Source organism: Micropterus salmoides, unplaced genomic scaffold (assembly GCF_014851395.1).
Source record: "Micropterus salmoides isolate LMB-PRFRI ecotype aquatic unplaced genomic scaffold, ASM1485139v1 Ms_hic_scaffold_23, whole genome shotgun sequence".
Taxonomy (NCBI): domain Eukaryota; kingdom Metazoa; phylum Chordata; class Actinopteri; order Centrarchiformes; family Centrarchidae; genus Micropterus; species Micropterus salmoides.
Window position 1 is genome coordinate 14,407,708 of NW_024041484.1, and position 21,263 is coordinate 14,428,970.

At 40.2% G+C, this 21,263-nt stretch overlaps 2 protein-coding genes across 7 annotated transcripts in view; one reads left to right on the forward strand and one right to left on the reverse strand.

Annotated features, from left to right (window-relative positions):
- LOC119917943 (ninjurin-2-like) overlaps positions 1–805 on the reverse strand; it is a 35,605-nt gene extending 34,800 nt beyond the window's left edge. For 3 of the 6 annotated variants that reach the window (XM_038738386.1, XM_038738389.1, XM_038738385.1), the window contains exon 1: positions 448–802. In XM_038738386.1, coding sequence (XP_038594314.1) covers positions 448–543 — 96 coding nt within the window. In that variant the 5' untranslated portion in view covers positions 544–802. Of the gene's footprint in view, positions 1–447 lie in introns of all 6 variants that reach the window. The other 3 variants (XM_038738387.1, XM_038738388.1, XM_038738384.1) reach the window with 2 other exon arrangements.
- Positions 806–15,389: 14,584 nt separating this feature from the next.
- wnk1b (WNK lysine deficient protein kinase 1b) overlaps positions 15,390–21,263 on the forward strand; it is a 100,815-nt gene continuing 94,941 nt past the window's right edge. The window contains 2 exon segments of the mRNA XM_038738390.1: positions 15,390–16,043; positions 18,679–20,361. Coding sequence (XP_038594318.1) covers positions 19,438–20,361 — 924 coding nt within the window. The 5' untranslated portion in view covers positions 15,390–16,043; positions 18,679–19,437.

A 21,263-nucleotide genomic window follows, 5' to 3' on the forward strand; every position in this document is an offset into this window, starting at 1 on the left:
AACTTTATTAGCCTTTGCACCCAGGCCCTAATTGATATTTGATGGATGTTGCCATCGTAACTTGGTCTTAGAATAGAGTACGGGCACTCAGCTGAACCCAGTGAGCCACACAGCAACCCTCTGATCCTCAGCTCTCACATACGCAGGACATACCACAGCTTTGCGGCAAAATTTAGGACAGGAGCAGAGATTCAGAGTCACAGATTGACCAGAACTGAGAGAAAGGGAGATGAAGGAGTGAAGGGAAGAGGGGTCGAAAAAGAGGGGGAACCAGAAAAGAAGTAGACAGACAGAAAAATGCACCTATACTCCTACTATTCACATTTTTCTTTCCTTGTGTTTCTTCCCTTGTTTTCTTTCTTTCTATTTCCTCTCTGTCTTTAACTGTCTCTATCTCTCTCTCTCTTTTCCCACACAATTTTCTCTGTCTTTTTTGGGTGCACTAACCTGCAGAGGGCCGCTGGCTGGCATGGTGGATCTCAGCGATGTCAGGTCGATGTCTCGGCCCTGCTCCCCTCTCTCTGTTTTCCCGAGTCCCTGCATAATAAGACCCGTAGCAAGCAAGCAACCAAGAACACACACACACTCGTGCACTTGAGTGTTGCCCCCACGGCAGTGAAAATGCTAATGCAAGGATGGCAGTGGTCGTAATGAAAAGAAATGATCCTGGACGCCAGGCACCAAGCACCAGGCAAGGCCAGGGAGGACAGCGCAGAGACAAACAAACAGCTTATTCACTCCATCCGCGTCTCCCCCGCTCCCTCTGTCTCACATTGCACTCTTTCAGCCTTCTGTCTCCCTCCATTCTACCCCCTGCATCAAATCTAGGTTGTAAAAATAGGCTGGAATACCAAATGAACCATCATGCTGAAAACCAGGCAAATATTGTCAGAGTGTTCGACTAGTACCATATTTAAAGTTAGTCTTGTCCCTCTCTATGGCTCTTATTTGAGTTACCAAGTACTGCAAACCAATGAACACAAAGTTGTGTCTATTTGTGCGTGTTTGCTCAACAAAAACATTCTGCTGTATTTCTCTTACGTTTTCTGAGGTCACACGTCTTCTCATGAAAGCACTGAGGCTCCACTGTAAGGAGTTTACGGCTCTGGGGTCCCCAGGCTCTGTAACAGGGACCCAAACATACCATGCGCAAAGGAGAGAGGCCAAGTGACACCAGCAGTTTAAGAGACGGATATCTCAAAACCTGGACGAATAAAATCAAAACTGCCGGCATAGCTGCCCACCACCCGAGGTAAGTCAAATATATGTTTTATAATTTGCAAAGAAGAGTTAAAGTCAGTAAAGTGGTTATTTCCAGGAATACAGAAGTATCTATTTGTGATTACAGTGACTGGTCAAACCAGACTAAGTAAGGCTGGTGTTTTGAATTGAGCAAGGGTACGTTTTATAGCTTGTGAACTTAACTTTTTATTTGAAAGAGGAAGAATGTGTTATCGCTTCTTTCAAAAGCTTTACTATTATAGAGGCTTAGACCAATGTAAGTTACATTTAACAGCAGTATTTAAAATGTAGAAGAACATAAACATAGAGGACCCAATAGCCTTCCCTGTGAGACTAGAAAAAAAAAAAGTTTTAAAATGAAAAGGAAGGTTTATTAGATCATAAGGCTGAAAGGTCTTTTGTGAAACCGAGGAGACACTGGAATGTGTGCAGTTGACTTTGGGGAGAGAGAGAGAGAGAGAAAAAAAAGGCTCGCAGTGGACACACAAGGATAACACACCACAAACAAATACACAACTGAAACACTGAATTATTTTCTCGGGCGTCTCTCTCATACACACAACACACACATCAGACCAACAGCACCTGACGAGAAACATACGTGAAAGACAAGAGAATAAAGCTTGTCTCTTCTTCTCGCTCTCTCTCTGTCTTGTTCAAACCCACACACACATATACACTGTGTCCTGAGGGGACTGGTGGTTGTCAACAGTGATTAAACACACTGCTGCAAGCTCATAATCCTCAAAAGAATGATCACCTCAATAGCAGGAATTGCATTAGGTTAAGTGTACCTGAACAGAACATCACACAAACCACACGTACAGCAAACCACTTTGTGAAGAAAAGTGGGGCTCTTTGGTTTAAGAAAAGGAGTGGTTTCCATATTGGGCCAACAGGTAACTTGGTGTATTATTTTTCTTTTCAATCACTTCTAAAAACTTTGATGTTTTTGGTACTATAAGTGCTATATGGCTCTCCTACCCCACATCTATCCCACTTAATGCTAATGCATCCAGGCGTGCGGCCTTCTGTAATCATTAACTGTTGACAGAGCTGATGTACTGTAATTCATTTCCTGAGATAAGTATTGTATAGCTTAATATCCATCAGTCCTGATCTGTTCCAGTCCTGAGCACTCTCCACTTTAATATGAAAATAAAAATAGTAGCAAACAGCTAATAAACTAATAACTAACACAACAAATAAACCTACCAACATAAACTGTTAACACCTCTAATACAACATCTATAGTAAGCACAAGCACAAATGTACAGAAGAACATACCTTGTGTGTGTGTGTGTGTGTGTGTGTGTGTGTGTGTGTGTGTGTGTGTTGGCCTTTATTTAGGACACAGCTTAAGGGACTGAGCTGTAGTCAATTTTCTCTACAATAATAGATAATGTGTTTGCTCTCTTCAGGGCAAATAAGCTGAAGCATCTGCCCTTTCACTTTTTTTTTCTTCATACATTTGCATTAACAAGCTTCCAGGAACTGTGCTAATGTCAGCTGACACTGCCCAAGAAGTTATTTGGGTTTTGAGGTTTTCCAGAATTACACTTCTGCCGTCCTTCAGGGATTTTGGGTTGTATAGAATCTATTCAGTGGCACATAATGGACTATTTGACTCGTGCGTGGATAGTTGGACTATTTGAGCAGCAGATTCCAAGTTAATCCCTAAATGAGAGGTTAAAAACAAACCATTCTGCCCACATTTCTTTTCCTTTAATCATTCCTAGAAACTGACATCAGACACCATTTATTCAGCCAAACCTCCTCATTCTTTGGTTCCTAAAAAAACAGAAAGTCTTTAGAAGACATCTAGCTTTCCCAGTTCTCAAGAAAAAATAAGTGTAGATAAAATAGTTTCCTGATATATATAGTAAACATCTTTACTCCCTGTCCTGGTTTACAGAGACTAACATTATGATGTTTGTGACAGACAGCCACCTAAATGTGCAATCCTATTTAAAAAATGGTTGCTTTGGTTTGTACACGTCTGTAAACACAGTGAAGATGAACAAGTACTTCAGGGCATGCTTGCCTGGTTTGTGCAGGTTTCTATGTGTATATTTACAGTAAATGTGAAAGCCAAAAGTAAAGCTGTAAAATCTAATACCTGTAATTTTGTTTAATCGTCAACAACATTTTGCATTCAGGGGTTTTGTGCCACTTCTGCTCTTGATGTAGTGAGAAGGTATTGCGAAACACAAAACCTGCTACACAGGCTTTGTGTTTACAGTGTCTTTTCTCCGGAAATGGAAATAATTTTTATTTGTGAAAATTAATAGTTATTAATAGCATACTTTCCATGAAAGCACATTTCAGATGTGATTAGCCTGAGGTCATTTGAATCCATTTTTAAAAATGACTCATGCTAGTTTATAAAAGTAACACATTACATGTCACATGAAGCTCTTGGGATAAGGTCAGTGAACTAACGGGGTTTATGTCGTACGTATGACGTGTGTACTTCCAGGTGCAAATGCATGGCCTTGTTCTCAATGAAAATCCTCATGTGCTGTTTTAATTTTACTTACACAACAATTGCAGGCATGACACTAGTAATGTGGTGTTAATGAGGTGAAGTTACAAGTTGTCTCATAAGAACTCTGGGAAAGGCTCTCGCAGGGGCAAAACTCTGAAGTTTAAAAGTGTAGAAATGGAATAAACAATATTTAACTGCTCTACTGTATGTGAAGATTCCAAGTCATAGTAGGTACCCAAGGAAGGTTAAAATCAAGGGCAACTGGACTTGGTTGAAGATACTTGAAGACGTTTCGCCTCTCATTCGAGGGGCTTTGTCTGCTCTGACTGACAGGTAGGGAATCCCAGCCGTTTAACGTCTGTGGGGTTGTTGTCAAGGTGATCGATACCGCTTGGTTCGTTAGTCCTCCTGGCTGTTGTAACAACAATCGTGGATGTTGGAGTCACTTGAGGCCAAGTCTGAATGACCATCGTCGGCACTGTCACATCAGCATTGTCACAGGCCAAATGTGAGTGTTTGTTCACTCTCCTGGGAAGAGATTAAGGGACAGCCTCCCCCATTCAGCGATGGTCTCTTTATTCTGGTGTAAATGGCCTGTTTCACTCTTCTTTTTGAGCCATCTGTCCTCCCAGTCCAAAATATGTACATGGTTGTCATTGAAAGCATGTCCCTTGTCCTTCAAATGTAGATAAACTGCAGAGTCTTAGCCTGATGAGTTGGCCCTTTTGTGTTAAGCCTTGCATTTGTGTAATGGTTGTTTTCGTTTCCCCAGCATGTCAGGCTACTAGCTTACTACCTATAGCGGTAATTGACCATTATTTCCAAGCGCAAAAAGCACATCATTAACTAGCATTAGTTTGTTGGCTTATACGGTTATATTTAAACTAAGCACGTTCCCAAAAAACACATTCACGATGTAGTATTTTCTGACTGTGGAAACCTGTCCTGGGTGCCATCAGAGTGTAATCTGTCCTCCTCTTTAATGTCCTCTAAAAAGTTCACACTCCAGCAACACCAGCCACTTTCATTATCTGAGATAGTGTTATGTCTACAAATACAACAGTTATTTCTCATCATAAAAGCTTTACCTCTTCTAACGTTAAAAGTAAAAACATCCTGTTTGAAAATGCAAACAAGTAAGTTGAGCAGCCACAGGTTAGAACAAAATAGTATGACATTACATTTTTCCTTATTATAATTACAATACTAGTGCTCTACTCTGAAATACAAAAACAGTAGTGTTTCTTTATTTCCATGTCTTCTCCAGGGAGCATTTTCATAATGCAGTTAGCCATCGTATTGTCACCACTCATGTAGTTAATGTTAGCACAATTTGGTAGCTAGCTCCAGCTAATGAAATCTTTGTCATTTCTGAAATTAAAAAAAACAAACAAAAAAACAAAAATTAAGTATTATGAGTGGTAAATCTGCCACCTTTATCATTGTAAACTGCATGTGTGCTGTGTGAAAATGCAAAGGGGGGAAGTTCGGGGGGGGGGTTGATCTTGAGAGGACAAATCAACTGTGGTGACACGTGACACTTTGTGTAATGATACTGACAGGGACATATACAATCCTCTTTGTGGAGCTATTAATCTTTGTCTCATTCATTTGTACTCACATTCTCTCTCTCTCTCTCTCTCACACACACAAACACAAAGATAGGGTTTCAACAGTTGAGTACCAGGCTGCGCTGACCTCTCGCTACCTCTGTCGACACACATGCACTTACAAACACCAAGCAGACAGTGCCAGTCTCTCATTCTGGCGATGATAAAAGGGGCCTTTATGCTTTAGATGTTCATCATAGTGATGCAAGCACACACTTACACACACACACACACACACACACACACACACACACACACACAATTTCAAAGTTAATATAGCAACTTTGCAAATCCAAGCATCTGATACTGGCTGATAACAGTATACCTTATCAGACCAAACACCCACGTGCCTGCACACACACACTAGCAGATATGTAAACACATATGATCATGCCCACATTCACCTGCAAACATATACACTGCAAACACAAGTGAAGGAGCAGGGTACCTTGGGATGAGGGTGTAACTAAAAGCCCAGATCAAGTGCTGTTTGTATCGCTTACAGACGAGCAGGTGCACATGTGCTTTCATGTAGTACACCTGCTCAGAGCGTGACAGTTTTGACTTACAGGCTTCCCCATTGTCTTTCTAGGACCCCAAACATGTTCTACTGCCAAGCATAGTGTACAGTAAAAACAATGATCCATTTAATTCACACAAACACCGATGTAGAGATAAGCCTGCTAAACAGAGAAGTAAAATTTAGTTTAACAAATTCAAATACCTCAAATGAATTGTTTAGTGAAAATTATTGACATTTTCTGTCTTAACAAGGATAATGGAGCCATAAAGAGTGGAAACAAGCGGAAACAGCTAGCTTGGAAGGAAAAGAATCTGGCTTGCACTATAAGACATTATATTTTATTTGTTTAATCCATATAAAAAATGAAATGCTAAAACAAGTTGTGGTTTTACAGGGGGTTATATGTATTTCAGTCAGACCCAAGCTAGCCAAATTTCCCTGCTACCATCTTTATGCTGAGCTAAGCTAAGCTAACAATCTCTTGGCTGGAGCTTCATTATCAACCGACAGCTATAAAAGTGGTATAAATCTTCTCATCTAACTCTTGGCAAGAAAGCGAATGATGGTATGTATAAATTAAATATACATACAAATATTACATTAATTTATTTTTATTTTTTTACAAACTTTGCAGTGGCATAAACAACTAGCTTTTTAAGGAAAACATCAAAGCACTGAGTGTGTTGTCCTGACATACAGCTTGAGAAACCAAAACTCTACAAGGTAAAATGGGTCAACAGTTCATTCTAGTTTAAGTGTGTGTGTGTGTCCTGGACCCCTGCTGTATCCATTAATATCTTTACAAAATGAGGACTGATGTTGCAGCAATTTATGGAGATTGGATGTTTCTGAAGGTGCTGTATATAAAATTTGAATGATTCAGTCACCGCAGGAGGGCTTTGATAACAAAAAAGGTTGACAAAGCACCCAGGCAGTGAGAGAGACAGACTGCAAGCAAAATTCATCATGCACACACACAGACACAGACGTGCATGACGTTCAACCATGTAGAAATAAAATGTTTCCTTATTGAAACTGCTTTTGTTGTATTCGAAATTACTTCAATCTCAGCATCACATGAAAATTACCCTCGTTGACACACACACACACACACACACACACACAATATAAGGCTGAATGTTTTCTTGTGGCTTTAAAATCCTTACTTCCCAGGAATACATTACTTATTTTCCGGGGGAAACAGGAAATTAGATTTTAAAGCAGAACTGTAGATAATCAAAAAATGGTGCACGCTCATTTTTTTGCTGTCATTTTCAAATACTCATTAAATTAGATGGTAACATTTTCCACCTGTTGAATACTCCTCTACACCCCAATTTTGGAGACAGAGACTTCTTGACCCATCTGCACATTTTATCTTCAACGCTGCACATTTGTTTTAACAAGATTTAGCTGCAGAGGTTTACTGTAAGCTTTTGCATGAAAAGAAACAGTTGCTGACTGAAAGCTTTATCCTATTTTGTTAACTCAATGACTACATTTCAAGGCCATACAGTATTTATGACAATTGTGGTTTGGACAATGTGGCTTTGTTTTGTGAAGAATGTAGGTTCCGGCACATGCACATGCACAATGGTGCTGACAGGCACACACGTGCTGATAATGCCGGCTTCCCGCAGTTATTTTCCTCAATGAAAAGGAATGGATTTGGGGGAAAAATCCCAGTAATTCTGGGATTGAAATCCCTCAACCATTAAGTATTTGCAAATACTTAGCTTTAACATGATTTGATAATAGTTTTGTATAACCGCTAACATCCCTTCCACCATTTCAGCTGATCTAAACCCACCCATGATGGATTTCCAAAAGGTAAAAGCAAACAGAGAATTATTATTTGGGGTTATCCTTTGTCCCACAATCAAGCCATTATGTTAAACTGCTATTAAAACAAGTTAGAAACATAGCCAAACAAAGCCAATTTTATGGGACTAGATGAAAATATGTAATTGTCTTCTTTGGGTCTTTCTCTTTTCTTTTTTTAATCACTCTCCATGTTTAATCACATTTGTCTTCCTCTCCTCTCCTCTCCTCTCCTCTCCTCTCCCATCCTCTCAGGCATTCTCTTCTTATACAATTACAGCTCAGCACCAAACCACCGTGTCATATTTAACCTACTCTTCTCTCCGCAGGGAGAAAGACCTAATTTGCGTTAATTGCCTCTAATTTGAACTTTTAGCAGGATGAGTGAGAAAATGTGTAAATATATTGACTTTGGCCCGAGTAGAATAATAGGTTTCTAACAGGTCTGTTGGGAGACAAAAGGAACCACAGAGTGAAAGGACAAAATGAGATGGTGGAGGATGAAAGTTAGCAGTAATATCAGGTGAAATAAAACTAGATATTTACTGAGAATGACAGACTGGACTCTTCAGTGCCACTATCTGGTAGAAGGATGTACTGCTCAGTGATTTGCACTGATCTCCATATTGTACTATGCCACAACACTTAATTACATGCCTTAACTGATATCAAGTTAACTTTATTATGTTATACATACTTTGAATCAAACTGTATCTGTACTTTATCACTGCTGAGGGCATATTTCTGTATAATACTGCCTATATATCATATTTGTTGCAATATTTACGACACAAGATTAAAACACAATTCAAATGTTCACTAGCAAAAGGATGTACGGCACATTTATCAACAAAAACAGTGTGAATCAGATTGCACTCTTGAATCCAACCTTCTTCAGATGAAGAACCAGGGGTGTGTAGCCAAGGTTCCTTAATATAAGAAGAACTGTGGCACAATGGCAAAATCATTTATCACTACCTATGTATATGTACCAGTGTTAGATAAATGGCTAATTTATAAAGTGAACTGGACTTATGACTTGCATATTTCAGTATTTTCACTCCACTGGAGTTAATAATTTCCAAAAATTTCACATGGTGACAATTGTGCAAGCAGGCTGACAGGGAATACGAGGAAATAGACCCAGAATCCAAATGACAGGCAAGGTCCAGGGAAATAAATCTGAAAACACAGAAAACAAGGGAACACATTGACTAACTACTAGTGAGAGGAAGATAACTACGCTAGGACTCTGTCAACATAAAACAGGAAATAACTAAATAACACCCGAAACCATGATGGAAAAATATCAGCATGAACATCCAATATCCTACAATGCACATTATGCGTCTACAAGACTTGGTCCATTTTTCTCTCAAGATGCACACACTCACACCAAAGCACAGAGAGAGTGAGAGAGAGCAAAAGAGAGAGAGAGAGACAGAGAGAGCTGCGTGCAGTGACACTGACAAGGGAAGTGACAAGTTCACTATTGCAACATGAGCTCTTTCAAAGCACATCCAAACACCCAATTACATACAGAACACACACACCCCGAGTTACTGACATACCAGTCACAACTCAAGGGTTTGATTGTACAGACTGTTGTGTGATGTTGTCACACGCAAAGAGTAAACTACTGTATTTTAAAAGAAAAACATTAACCGTACTGTTCCCTTCCTCAGTAAATTCTGCTGAGGTGCCCTTGATCAAGGCACTAAACCAGCTGCTTCACTTGTGTAATTTAGTTGTACTAAGAAGCTCTTTGTGTCTATACATTTGCGCAAAGCAGAGATAGAATGATGTGAAATAAGTCAAATGTTAGTGCACAAAAGTTTTTGTTTCAGTATCCAGAACAGCAGGCTGTTTGATTCTCCAGTTAATTTGAACTGATAAATGACAATTTGTTGTTTCTGGGTTTTAAAAAAATAATGTAATATATAATAATTTAGAGGCTATGGGTATGTTGGAGACCTTGTTCTGTAAAGGTTGTCCTTTTTTTCAAACATTCAGTGTTAAATTCATCTCACAAATGTTATGTTAGAGGAGGAGCACAAAAATGCACTGTCATGTGTCACACATGACAGGCTGAGGTGATGAAGACAGGAAGAATGAAAAAGGAGAATGTGCACATCAGAAGATAAATTACATGCATGACATTCTGATTTTTGATTTTCAGTTAGATAACAAGTGTTTACAATCTGATCATTTGAGAAAAATCCTCAGACACAATGCAGAACACATGTCACAGAATGATGTATTACATTATAGAAATATTCATTTAATTAATTTTGTTATATCACACTGTCAAATTGTAATTGTGCTTATGATGCCTTATACTGCTTGATTAAAGTCCAGTCAAAGTAAAAGAAAGAAAGAAAGACACAAAGTAAGGGATAAACAGGGGGATAAGAAGGAAGTGCCTGTGCGTTTGTAGGAAACACACACACAGAAAGACAGAGAGGCCTAAATTGCCTGTTTTGACGAGTTCTCCAACCTGTTGTAACTCGTTAGGCAGGACATATTCTCACTGATAGAACTAAGCTGGCCTGGGTCAACACAGGTCACACTTTGTCCTTTAACAGGAGAGACTATCTGTCAGTTCTTTAACCTGCATCGACACACATCGACATGCACACACATACTTATGTTTGCAGAAATGCAGGGACAGACCATAGAATTACATGCAAGACACACAGACACTGCCACACACTGCCATGTCAGCAACCTTTTTTGAACCGTATTTTGAACAATGTATTTCACCAAAAAAGGTAAACTGGAAATGAATCTGAAAAAAAAGGTCTCAAAATGTCTTACTTTTATCAGCGAGGCATGAAGATAATATATTATAACATATTTTTGTAAGAGAGGCAATATAGCCAAAGGGAGGAAAAGCAGTGAGCAATTACGCAGACTTGTTTCTATTTAACTGAATTTAACTTGAATTTGTTGAATTTCCTCACCACTTTCACTGAAAATAGTGCTCTCTTACTGATGTTAAAAAAGGAGCAAGCGTGCTGTTCTGTAAGAATCCTATTTTTCAGTCAGAATAAGTGGATAATCCAGTAGTTCATGTGAACATTACTACTAAAGGTTGGCAGGCATCAGTGTTGTCGAGAAATCAATCACCTTTCTTTGGCATTAGACGATAGATTACAAACTATGTACAATCTATTCCATCTTTGATCTTTAATAAAATCACATGCCAAAAATCAGGAAGTTCATCCCAGAGTTCTCTGGAAGACGAAAAACAAGTTGGACACTGATCAACTGATTAAAGTCTAGATTACAGTGTATTTGAAGGATTGACAGACAAAAATAGGTGACTGGGTCACTGAGAGAAATTAGACTCTAACTAATACATAACTATATAGAACGTGGTTTCCAGAGTGACATGTAGTGCAATGATTGCAACGCTGGAATAAGCTTCAGGTTCTTCTAGATTGCTCAAATACCGTATAACCCAATGATAGTTCCTTCCTGAGTCAGCCAAAGATTGGCATTTTTACCAGCGAAGTGTGATTCAAGTGTGATTTACACCAATATGGTCTGTTCTGTTGGGCAAATCATTTAGGAAGTTGTGATTGTCATAATGTTAAAGGAATAGTTCAACATTTTGGGAGAGAGGCTGATTTGCATTCTTGTTGAGAGTTAGATGAGAAGATCAAAATCACTCTCAAGTTTGTACATTCATTTTAAGGCTGCATGAAAAACTAGCTTAGCATAAAGACTGGGGAAAGATGAGAAACAGCTAGCCTGGCTCTGTCCAAATGTAACAAAATCTGCATACACTTTTTGTACGCATTAAACAAATGAGATCTAACATCTTAATTAGTCAGCTTTAGGCAGCTTGTGTTATGTTTGGATAGAGCCTGTCTAGCTGTTTCCCACTGTTTCCAGTCTTTGTGCTAAGCTAATTGTTTACTGGCTAAGCATTATGTTGACCAAACAAATATGAGACTGCTATCAATCTTCTGAAATAACTCTCAGCAAGAAAGCAAACAAGTGCATTTCCCACAATCTCAAACTACTCCTTTAAAAATCTCTCTGTTATTCTTCAGTGTGACTTTTAGTTACACAATATAGCAGAGTGAGGTCAGCGTGTCTCCTATGAGCTGAGAGAAATGTGGATTCATCATGGTGCGGCTCAGGTCTCTTGTTACCTCACTGGGGCCTCATGCTTTACAGCTACTTTGAGAGTAGTCGCCCTAAGGTGTAACTGCTTTGTGTTCCTCTTTCACTCTGGTATCTCTGAACTTTGGGGCCCTGGTATCTCTGAACTTTGGGGCCCAAAATATACAACACAATTTGGCTAGCATTTTTCCTTTAGGTACAACCTAGGTACAGGTAGGTCAGGACAGACCCAGAGAGAGAGAGAGACAGAGAGAGAGAATAAATCAGTCATTCTGACAGAGTAATTTTCAGTGATAGTTTTACAGCTTCCTGAAGGAATAGGCATAGGTGTGTCAAGGTGTGTGTGTACAGAAGAAATGTTGAGGTCAAACTCTTGTTGTCAATTGAGTTGAAAAGACCAAGCTGTTAACATAACACACACACAAACCTATATATGCTGTTTTCCAGCACAGAAGAAGAAGTATTCAAATATACATTCACCAAAGTAAAAGAACAACAAAGAAAGAGTTACACATCAAATTGACTTTTAAATGCTTTATATTGTTGTAGTTTTTGGGCACGTCACCTGTCCAGCCAGGAGTTCTTTTCTGTTGAGTGAAGCATCTGTGACGTGTAAAATAAATAAAATGTAGCATTATGCATGATACATTTGTCATAAGGGGATAAGAGGGATTGTACAAGAATTATTGCAACAGTGAATCTCTCAGTATGCCGCTGTAAAGGTTGATAATATTTATGGAGGCTTCACTGACAAAAAGAGGACATCAGAATCTCACACGCAGTTTGCACAAACCATACATTAGTTGGTAGACTATCTGTTGGCAGTTGTAAATATACTGTATGTACATTAGATGCACTCAACAAAGTCTTTGTGTACTTTCCAAAAGTGTGTTCTGTCCTGACTTGCTGTCATGTTGTTGTGGCAACCAGGCATATAGTTTCACCGCCTTAAGAAAAGTGCAGGATGAACATGTGCAGCATGTGTGCACACAGGCAATAGAGCACCCCCACCACACACACACACACACACACACAGAGGCTAATATTAACCTCCTGTTGGTCATGTGAAGATCCAAAACAAGTCCATGACCATGTTAATGTCCCTGCCTACAATTTAACAAATCTTAATCTAATCTAAATTTGTGGGGTGTTTGCTGATTTCCTAGCAGCAATACTGAGCAGATTATCTTGCTATTAACAGTGGAAGCTGAGATAAGAGCTATATTTGATAAGACACGGCAATGACTATACATCAGTCAGTAGGGTGTACAGCCCCACTGGTCAATGGTCATTTTTATGTCATTTTCACAATTGTTACTTTTGTGAAAGAACATTTGCATGAGTAACTGGAGGAAGTGTGCAGTGTGTTTCTTAATTAGAAAAGATACAAAGTTTTGTTTAACAAAAAAAGGCTATTGTGTGAGCTTAAGTGGCCCAGCTGCAAATTAAAAGTAAAAGCCCTCACCATTTCACCATTTTAGGGTAAATTAGTTATTATTCTAGGTTCTGTGCCAACATAGTTATATTTAAAATGAATTGGGGACCACTTTAATTTTGCCAACTGAAAAAGCAATTAACCTGTGCACTTAACACTTAAATGCCTGATAGGTCATTTGATGAACAGGTGGCAGTTTGGTCTCAAACTGGTTGCTCTTTATGGAAATTGTTTTATTTATTCAAAGTTAAGTCAGGGATACCTCTTTGGTGCGTGTTGATTTCAAGGGCCTTGGTGTTAAACAGTTTGAACCCCTGCTGTCAAATATAAACAGGATGAGCCACAGAGAAAAATAAACAACACTGATGAGCAGGATAAAACCATTATCCTGTTTTGATTATTCTTGCAAGAGGCGCTGCAGCTCAGTATCAGGGTGTGTAAATCTGATAGACAAACAGATTCAGATCTTAACTGTGGTTTCTGATGTGCAGGATTTGATAGGAACTGACTTTAACCTTAAGAACCAAACCAAAAAAATTACAATGAATTAATTAAAACGGCCCATTATGAACTTATTATTCATTTCTGATTATTCCCTACCTTTTGAACTGTAGTAAATCTGTAAGAGAAGGCCACACACACACAAACGTGTTTGTTCCTGTATCCCCGTGGAGACATCTCATTGACATAATGAAATCCCTAGCCTCTTACCCTAACATGTTCCATCACAACCACATGCCTAACCACAACTTTTACTCTAACCCCAACCTTAATCTAGTTGTAACCTCAAAACTAAAACCATGTCTTAAGCATAACAAAACCCGTCTCTACCCGTGGGGACCTCAATTTTTGTTTCCAGGGTGACCCGATCGAGTCCACATCGTTTTCGCGCAGTCCCCACCGGGATACGAAAACACGAAACACACATACTCACATATTCACACAGTAAGGGAGAGAGAATCACACACTAAATAAACATCAGTCAGAAAGGTTGACTTTGGATGTGTAAAACATGACCGAGACATAAAATAAAAGCATGATGAACGACATGTTTTGGTTCACACTGCAGCTGTTGACTGCCTCAGCATCCCAGCTTGTCTCTGGTCGACAAGTCCACCAGAATTAACAATAGTACGTCCGGTTTGACCTGTCAAAATAAAACTGTTGACGATGCACGTGTTGCAGAATGTTTTTCCCCAGGAGTCCCATTTCACTCTGTTTGGCTTCCACTTGACAAGATGCAAATTAAGAATGTTTAAGTTTGATTCAGTTTTATAGTGGTCATTTTTAAAGTGCAGTAAGTTAGAATTTGTCAGGACTGTTTCCATGATTTGTTTATAGGCTACAAATAAATGGCCTACTAGTAAATTTATAAACTTTTGATAGGTTTGTATTCAAAAGGAATTTATTAAACACAAGATTACAAACAGGATTAATAGGTCAATTTTGATATGCCTTAAAATGTTTAGGGAAACCGATATGTCAAAAGTATCTTTCCAACTAAATATTTAATACATTAGCCTATTTAAAATACCAGCAAGGAATTTAAATCCATAATTGTAATAAAATACGTAGACCAAAAGGAAAATACTATGTAGCCTACTTTCCTTTCTTTGCTAATTTTAGTAAAGAAAACCAATTATCTCTCTAAACATCAAAACAAATGATAGAACCACTGATCAGTTTAAACAATTGAGAATCCCTGACCAGATGACCAAATTCCTAATGCAAAAGGAAATCTTTCTCTTTCTCAACACCCTTTACGCCATCCCAATTTTCAAAACATATGCCTAACATTTCACAAAATTGCATTATGTGAGGTATGACACTGAAAGTTTGGGAGCTTACAACTGTTCCAGCAAATGAGAAAAAAAGGTGAGAGATGTTTCCTCTCCTCCCGGATCGCACACAGCAGGGGCACAGCTGGGCCTCTCTTACAGATCAAATCAGACAGCTGCTGTCATCTATGAAAAAATAGCATAGGACAAATAAATCAATTTTTAATTTATTGAAAATGAGGAAAATATACAAACAAGTTAGGTATATCTATACAAACATCAGGGAGAGAGACTTTGGGTAATAAGTCCAATTTCTTTTGTTTTATTTTGAAAGAACGCCTCTCTTCCTGTATACTCGGGATTAACAGTGGGTGATTTGACGCGGCACGTCGGCGTGAAAGCCCTGCCGTCGCGTTGTCGAGTCATCGCCAGAGAAGAGCAGAGAGCAGACGGTGCAGCCGTCTGATGGCTTGAAAACGGGGAATAACTGTGGTTCACAGCGGATTAATTGCACCACACAAGCCAAGAGGAGCGGAACCGCGGCCACTGGAGCGGCCTGGGTGTTGATACGGATGAGGATACGGCATCTTTGAGTTAGAGCGTTGCCTCTTTTGGCTGCGGTAGCAGACCCGGACACAGACAACACAGAGACAGACATAAAGAAGTACCAGAGCCGCCGCGACACCAGCGAGCGAACTTGGCTTCTCTGCCCTGTGGGAGGTGTCATTCTGTCGGCTGCGAGTCGCTGCACGTACCGCTCACCGCGGCGCTTGTTCGGCCCTTTAAAAAAAAAAAGAAGGATAAGGCTGCAGCTAAGTTATGTTTTTGTAAATAGCTTATTTTTTCGGGGTTTTCAGCAACCAACTGTGGCTTTAATGTGACGCACTATACTGACACTTTGGAGCTTTGTAAATCGGAGCGGACTCCCACTGCAGAGGAGTTAAAGGCGTTTAAATCAAGTTTTTACCTTCATTTTTCTGCGGTACCACTACAGCCCACACCGATGTAATAGGTAACGGTACATTTTTTGTATCATCATAATGCTGTGTCCAAATCGTGACTGGTTGTTGCTTGTCTTGTTTTTTTGTATTGCCTCGTTTCGTTTGAGTTCCTCAACAGGCAGCAACGAACCCCTCTCTGCACGGATTGCTGCTCACAGTTTTCCTACAATGCTCACGGTTCAGGACGTTTAGCGGGGGCTTGCACCCTTTCTAACACAGTTAGTAACTTCCTCACAGTTTTTCACCAATGCAAATGCAGCCTCCCCCCCCAATAACTTGAAGATACATTTTGTCTCAAGTTTAGCCTGTATCAACAATAAGCCCCCTAACTATAGCGACTCCCGTGTCTGTTCCCCTGGAGTCCTAATAGCTCCTGTGCTCATTTTAACAGGATGTGAACCCATTTTTCACTAGGATTTAATGAGCAGACCATAACGGACAGAATTAATGTAATTGTTAACCTTCTACATTTAATGATATAATGCATATATTAGCCATATAAGCCCTACTTCTACTTGAAAAGTACTTTTGACCATTCAATTCTGGCCATGCTTGAATGTTTATATGCGCATTATATTTGGCAGGCAGCCTGGCAACAGAGGAATCTTTTCTTCTTTATTTTTTTGCAACAGTTTTTCTTGCAAAACTTTGCTCATTTGCATAATATTGTGTAAAGTTAGCCAGACTTATTTCAGTTATAAAAAAGGACAGCCCTGATTCTTTAAAGCAGCACACCTAATGATAATTAGGTGTTTAAAATTAAATTCTTTTCAATATTAATGTTGCAAGCTTTACCTTAAAATGACCATAGGCTATAATGGCTGATATTTTACATTTGAAATGAACTTGAGTGTACAATTTCTGCTCTTTTTTTTCTGTCTGCCTTAACAACACCCCCTAGCTGTTGTAAAATCACTGTGAAACATCTTCTCATGGCTCAGTTCTTAGATAAGCCATATTCACAACAACAAAAAGGCACACAGCAATACAAGCCATCAGCCTGGTCTCTTCAGATGGTGTCATTGTGCTGTCTAATGTATTACTTAATTGACCATATAGGGCTGTTCCTACATTAGGTAAATTACTCATCTTAACCTCTGGGGATATCGGGTACCATTAAATGCAAAGTAGTTACCATCTATTGTAAGGTTTTTTTCAAGCAATAAAGCTACTCAGGAGCTAAGGAACCAGATTCTACCCGATTGCCTTAAGGCGCATACCTACTGTGACCTCTTCAGCGCTAATCCTGCACCCACTTCCCTTAACCGAGATAATATACAATAGGCCAAATGAATCTCTGGTGTTGTGTTTGGTCATTACTGGGAAACTGTCAGGACAAACTTCACTTATATTTTAAAGTATCTTCTGAACAGTAACATGTTGCATATTCTGTGTTGCAGAGAAACTTATTGATGTATTAAAATGAGATCCATTTGGCTTTGTGGCAGACTTTGTAGCCTATGTTTTGCTATGAAGTGGTCACACGCCATCTGGGTTAATAAATGTGAGCAGTTTGTGCAGTTTACTGACACACTTTTAGTGTGTGCAAAGCCGCCTTGTGCCATTTAAATCCCCATTCATGGGGGACAGATTAATTGAAGAAATCTGTAAAAGACTAAATGAAATTGTGACAATTATTCTGCATGTTTCTTTGTCGATAAGACTTGTGAACACGCGTTATGGGTAGTTTTAAACATGACACCAAAGCAGCTGCTGTTCCCCTGTCCCAGTGCCACTATGATAACAGTAGGATGTTATGTGAGGCAAATTGCAAACTTAGCAAGCATATTTCTTACCACTTTCTAAGTTTTATGTAATGTAGTATCTAAAGTAATGTACCAGTACACTGTCCTCATATGTATTTAGTTTTTACGCAGTGGTTCTATCTATGTCATTCCTCTCATGCCAAGTTGCCGAAGAGTGGCCTAACCTTGAGGTCAGCCAGGCTGTGGTGACTTTGGGCTAAATTTGGAACGTGGAGCAATTAGGCGCACACCCTACTGCATCCTTCCACTGCATTAACTACACGGGGGTAATTGGGAGGGGAAAAATTGGGGTGGGATGCAGTTTTTTGTTAACAGGCTTGAGCTGGAGACCAAAGATCATGCCGGCCTCAACCCGAGTTCACTGATAAATCCCAAACCAAGAGTGCAGGAGTCCAGCTGAATCCTCTTAACAGCCAAATCTGGAATAATGAATAACTTAAGACCGTGCTATATCTAATGTGAATATTCACTTTTTGGTGTAAGAAAACCTACTTTCTTGTGCTGAACTAGTTTCACTATTTTACCAACCAAATTGTTAAGGAAACAAACATCCACATAAGGGTTTGATCCCTGTTTAGTGGTTGGAATTGCTGTCAGATTTGTCAACTGCAACTAAAATTGTTAGCAACATTTGGCTGGTGTTCATTTCCCACCCTGCCTCTGTCACTCATAATAGTCACCACAGGCCAAATGGCGGTAAAAGGAGTAACTGGCAGCTTTATTTGCTTTACCAGCCACTTTGGTGGGAAGGCAAGTATCATTTGGGGGTCTCTTGAAGTTGGTCGAGTCAGTTGGGTAGTCGAGTGAAAGCAGATAGTAAATTTTGCAAGATATCTAAAGAAAATATAGTTTCATCTGACTCTTCACTTTTTCATTTCAGGGACAAGGGCCAAAGCAGACTAAGCTGGCCTAGGCTAGGCCTACCTAGCCTTCTGTCTGGATTTACCAGACGGGCCAGCAACTTCTACAGGGAGCCCTATCTTCAGCGAGCAGTGGGGGGCTTCATCCTATTCTTACACAAACTGCACCAGAGCTCAAGTCAAGCTGAAACTGGATTGGATTTCAGTCATATTTCATCTTATCAGCCTGGGGGAGGCCATACTGGTCTGTTGGAACTCCAGTTCGTCCATGTTGTTGTCATCCCTCTCTGGATGTTGCTATCGGGATGGATTCGGGTGTTAATTTGACGGTTGTCACCTCATTGCAGTGCTTGCACCCCCCCTCCATTGACTGCCTCTCGTCCCCTCCCTCCCCAGTCTTTAAGAGAAAGCCCCTTCCTCTCTCCTGGGGCTTCCCTGATTACAGAAGAACAGAAGGACCTTGTAGGAACTGTTGGTTGTATTGTTGAAACCGTTGCAAAGAGGAAGTAGAGTTAATAAATCCTTGCTAAAAAAACCTACAAACCACAATGAAAATGACTGCGTTCAGTTGATTTTGTTTTGTTACCCTTCCCCTTTTGTTTTTCTTGGAGTTTGATCAGAGGTTGGAGAACTTTTCACTTGAAAAACAAAGCTTGCTAGTCAAGATTTGTGCCCGCATGCACACAGTTTACACATAGGTTGGTCTGATTACTCACATAAAATAAATCCTTATTTATACTTACAGAATTTCTCTTTTGTGGTCTGAGCCTAACGGAGCAATGTCTGAAAGCAGCAGCAAAGCGGTGGAATTCATTGCCCCGGCCCCCCCTCCTCCCTCTGCGTCTCCCTGTCCCTCACCCCAGACCCCCCACAAAAATGTGAACACCCCTGCCAGTTCAGACTCTCACGTGGTGGAGAAGCTCGACGGACACCCTGAGGTCCAACGTCGGCGCCACACGATGGATAGAGACTCTAAAACAGCCGAGCACCGTTTCTTCCGCCGGAGTGTCATATGTGACTCCAATGCCACAGCTTTGGACCTGCCCAGCAAAGCAGCCATGATACTGTCCTCACCTCCAGACTGTGAAGGGCCACTCACTCTCTACCCTCAACAGCCTGGACCTGGGGTACAGGATAAAGAACATGGGAAGGTCCCAGTAGGTCTCTATGTGCAAAGCCAGACCCTTCAACCTGGGCTTGGTGGGGCAGTTGCAGAGGGGAACATACAAAACGAGGAAGATTTACTTGTGGGCAGTATCACGATCGCCGTTCCCACCAGTAGCAGTGTTCAGCATGGTCCAGATGGGGCAGTAAAAGATCCCAGCCCGACAGTATTGGATGTTACCGCCAAAATAGTAGGCAAGGAGCCTGACGTGACATTGCGCCCCAGAGGGTCAGAGGCCACACAACAGGTGATGAAAGATGGAAAAGTGATAGAACATGTGGATGAGGGTAGCGTTAGAGAGGAGAAAGAGAGGGAGACGGAGGAGGAGAAGGAGCTAGCGAAAGCACGGGCAGAGCAAAGGGAGGCCGAGAAACGAGTGCAAGACGATATAGAGGAAGTGGAGACAAAAGCTGTGGGGACTTCACCAGATGGACGCTTCCTAAAATTTGACATCGAGATCGGAAGAGGGTCCTTTAAGACTGTTTACAAGGGACTGGATACAGAGACTACTGTGGAAGTGGCATGGTGTGAGCTCCAGGTGAGTCCAGATACATAAAACTGTTACCTCTTCAGTGTCTGTGCGCTGTGTCTCTTCCTGTTTATCTGACTAAGTCTTGAATTAAATGTAATTTTGTGGTTGTGGTCGCTTAACGTCTCCTTTTTACTATTTCTTGCATGTCCTCTTTTTTTTACCTTGACATCCTGAGATTACTGAGATGCGAGAACTTCCTGTTCACCCGGACTCTTTCCTGTAATACAAAATGAGATCACAATCTGATTGAGATTGAGATACTGGTGCAGATTACATCCTGGCTAAAGCTAGATGCGGTCGATTATTTGGTTTTTGCTGCATTTTAGATAAAGCGTGACTAGTCTAGAGGGTCCATAGCCCTTTCAGCAGGCAGCAAAGTGCAATAGCGGGGAAACACTTTATTGAGAAGTGTCCTATCAACAAGATTTTTGCATTGTTTATGTGTTCTTTAAAGCAGCAGCACTGATGGTTTGGATTAATTTGTAAAACTTTTCAGCTGCTCTGAGTTTAATTCCACATTTCCTCTTGTTGTTTGTCTAGACTGTTGTTTTTTCCCACAAATGATTGAATGCATCTCTCTAAAAAATTGCTTCTTGGACTGGTTTATTGCGAGATGAGCTGTCTCTCAGTGGAGGGCCCTGCTTGAAAATATTTGGTTGACTTGGTCATTATGTTTTTATAATATTGACCTGTACCTGTAGTAGCTCCTTGGGCTGTGTATGTATAATGCTGAAACACAGTTGTGTGATGCAGAAAACAAAACAGTTCTTCTCCTTGGTTATAAAGATATTTCCACACCTTACGGACACATCTGACAAATGGAGGTATGGTGTAGCTCTGCCCTGTCGCTGAAGCTCAGTCATGGTTTTGGTTTGCTACAGACATCCTACAGACGTTTGGTATTAATG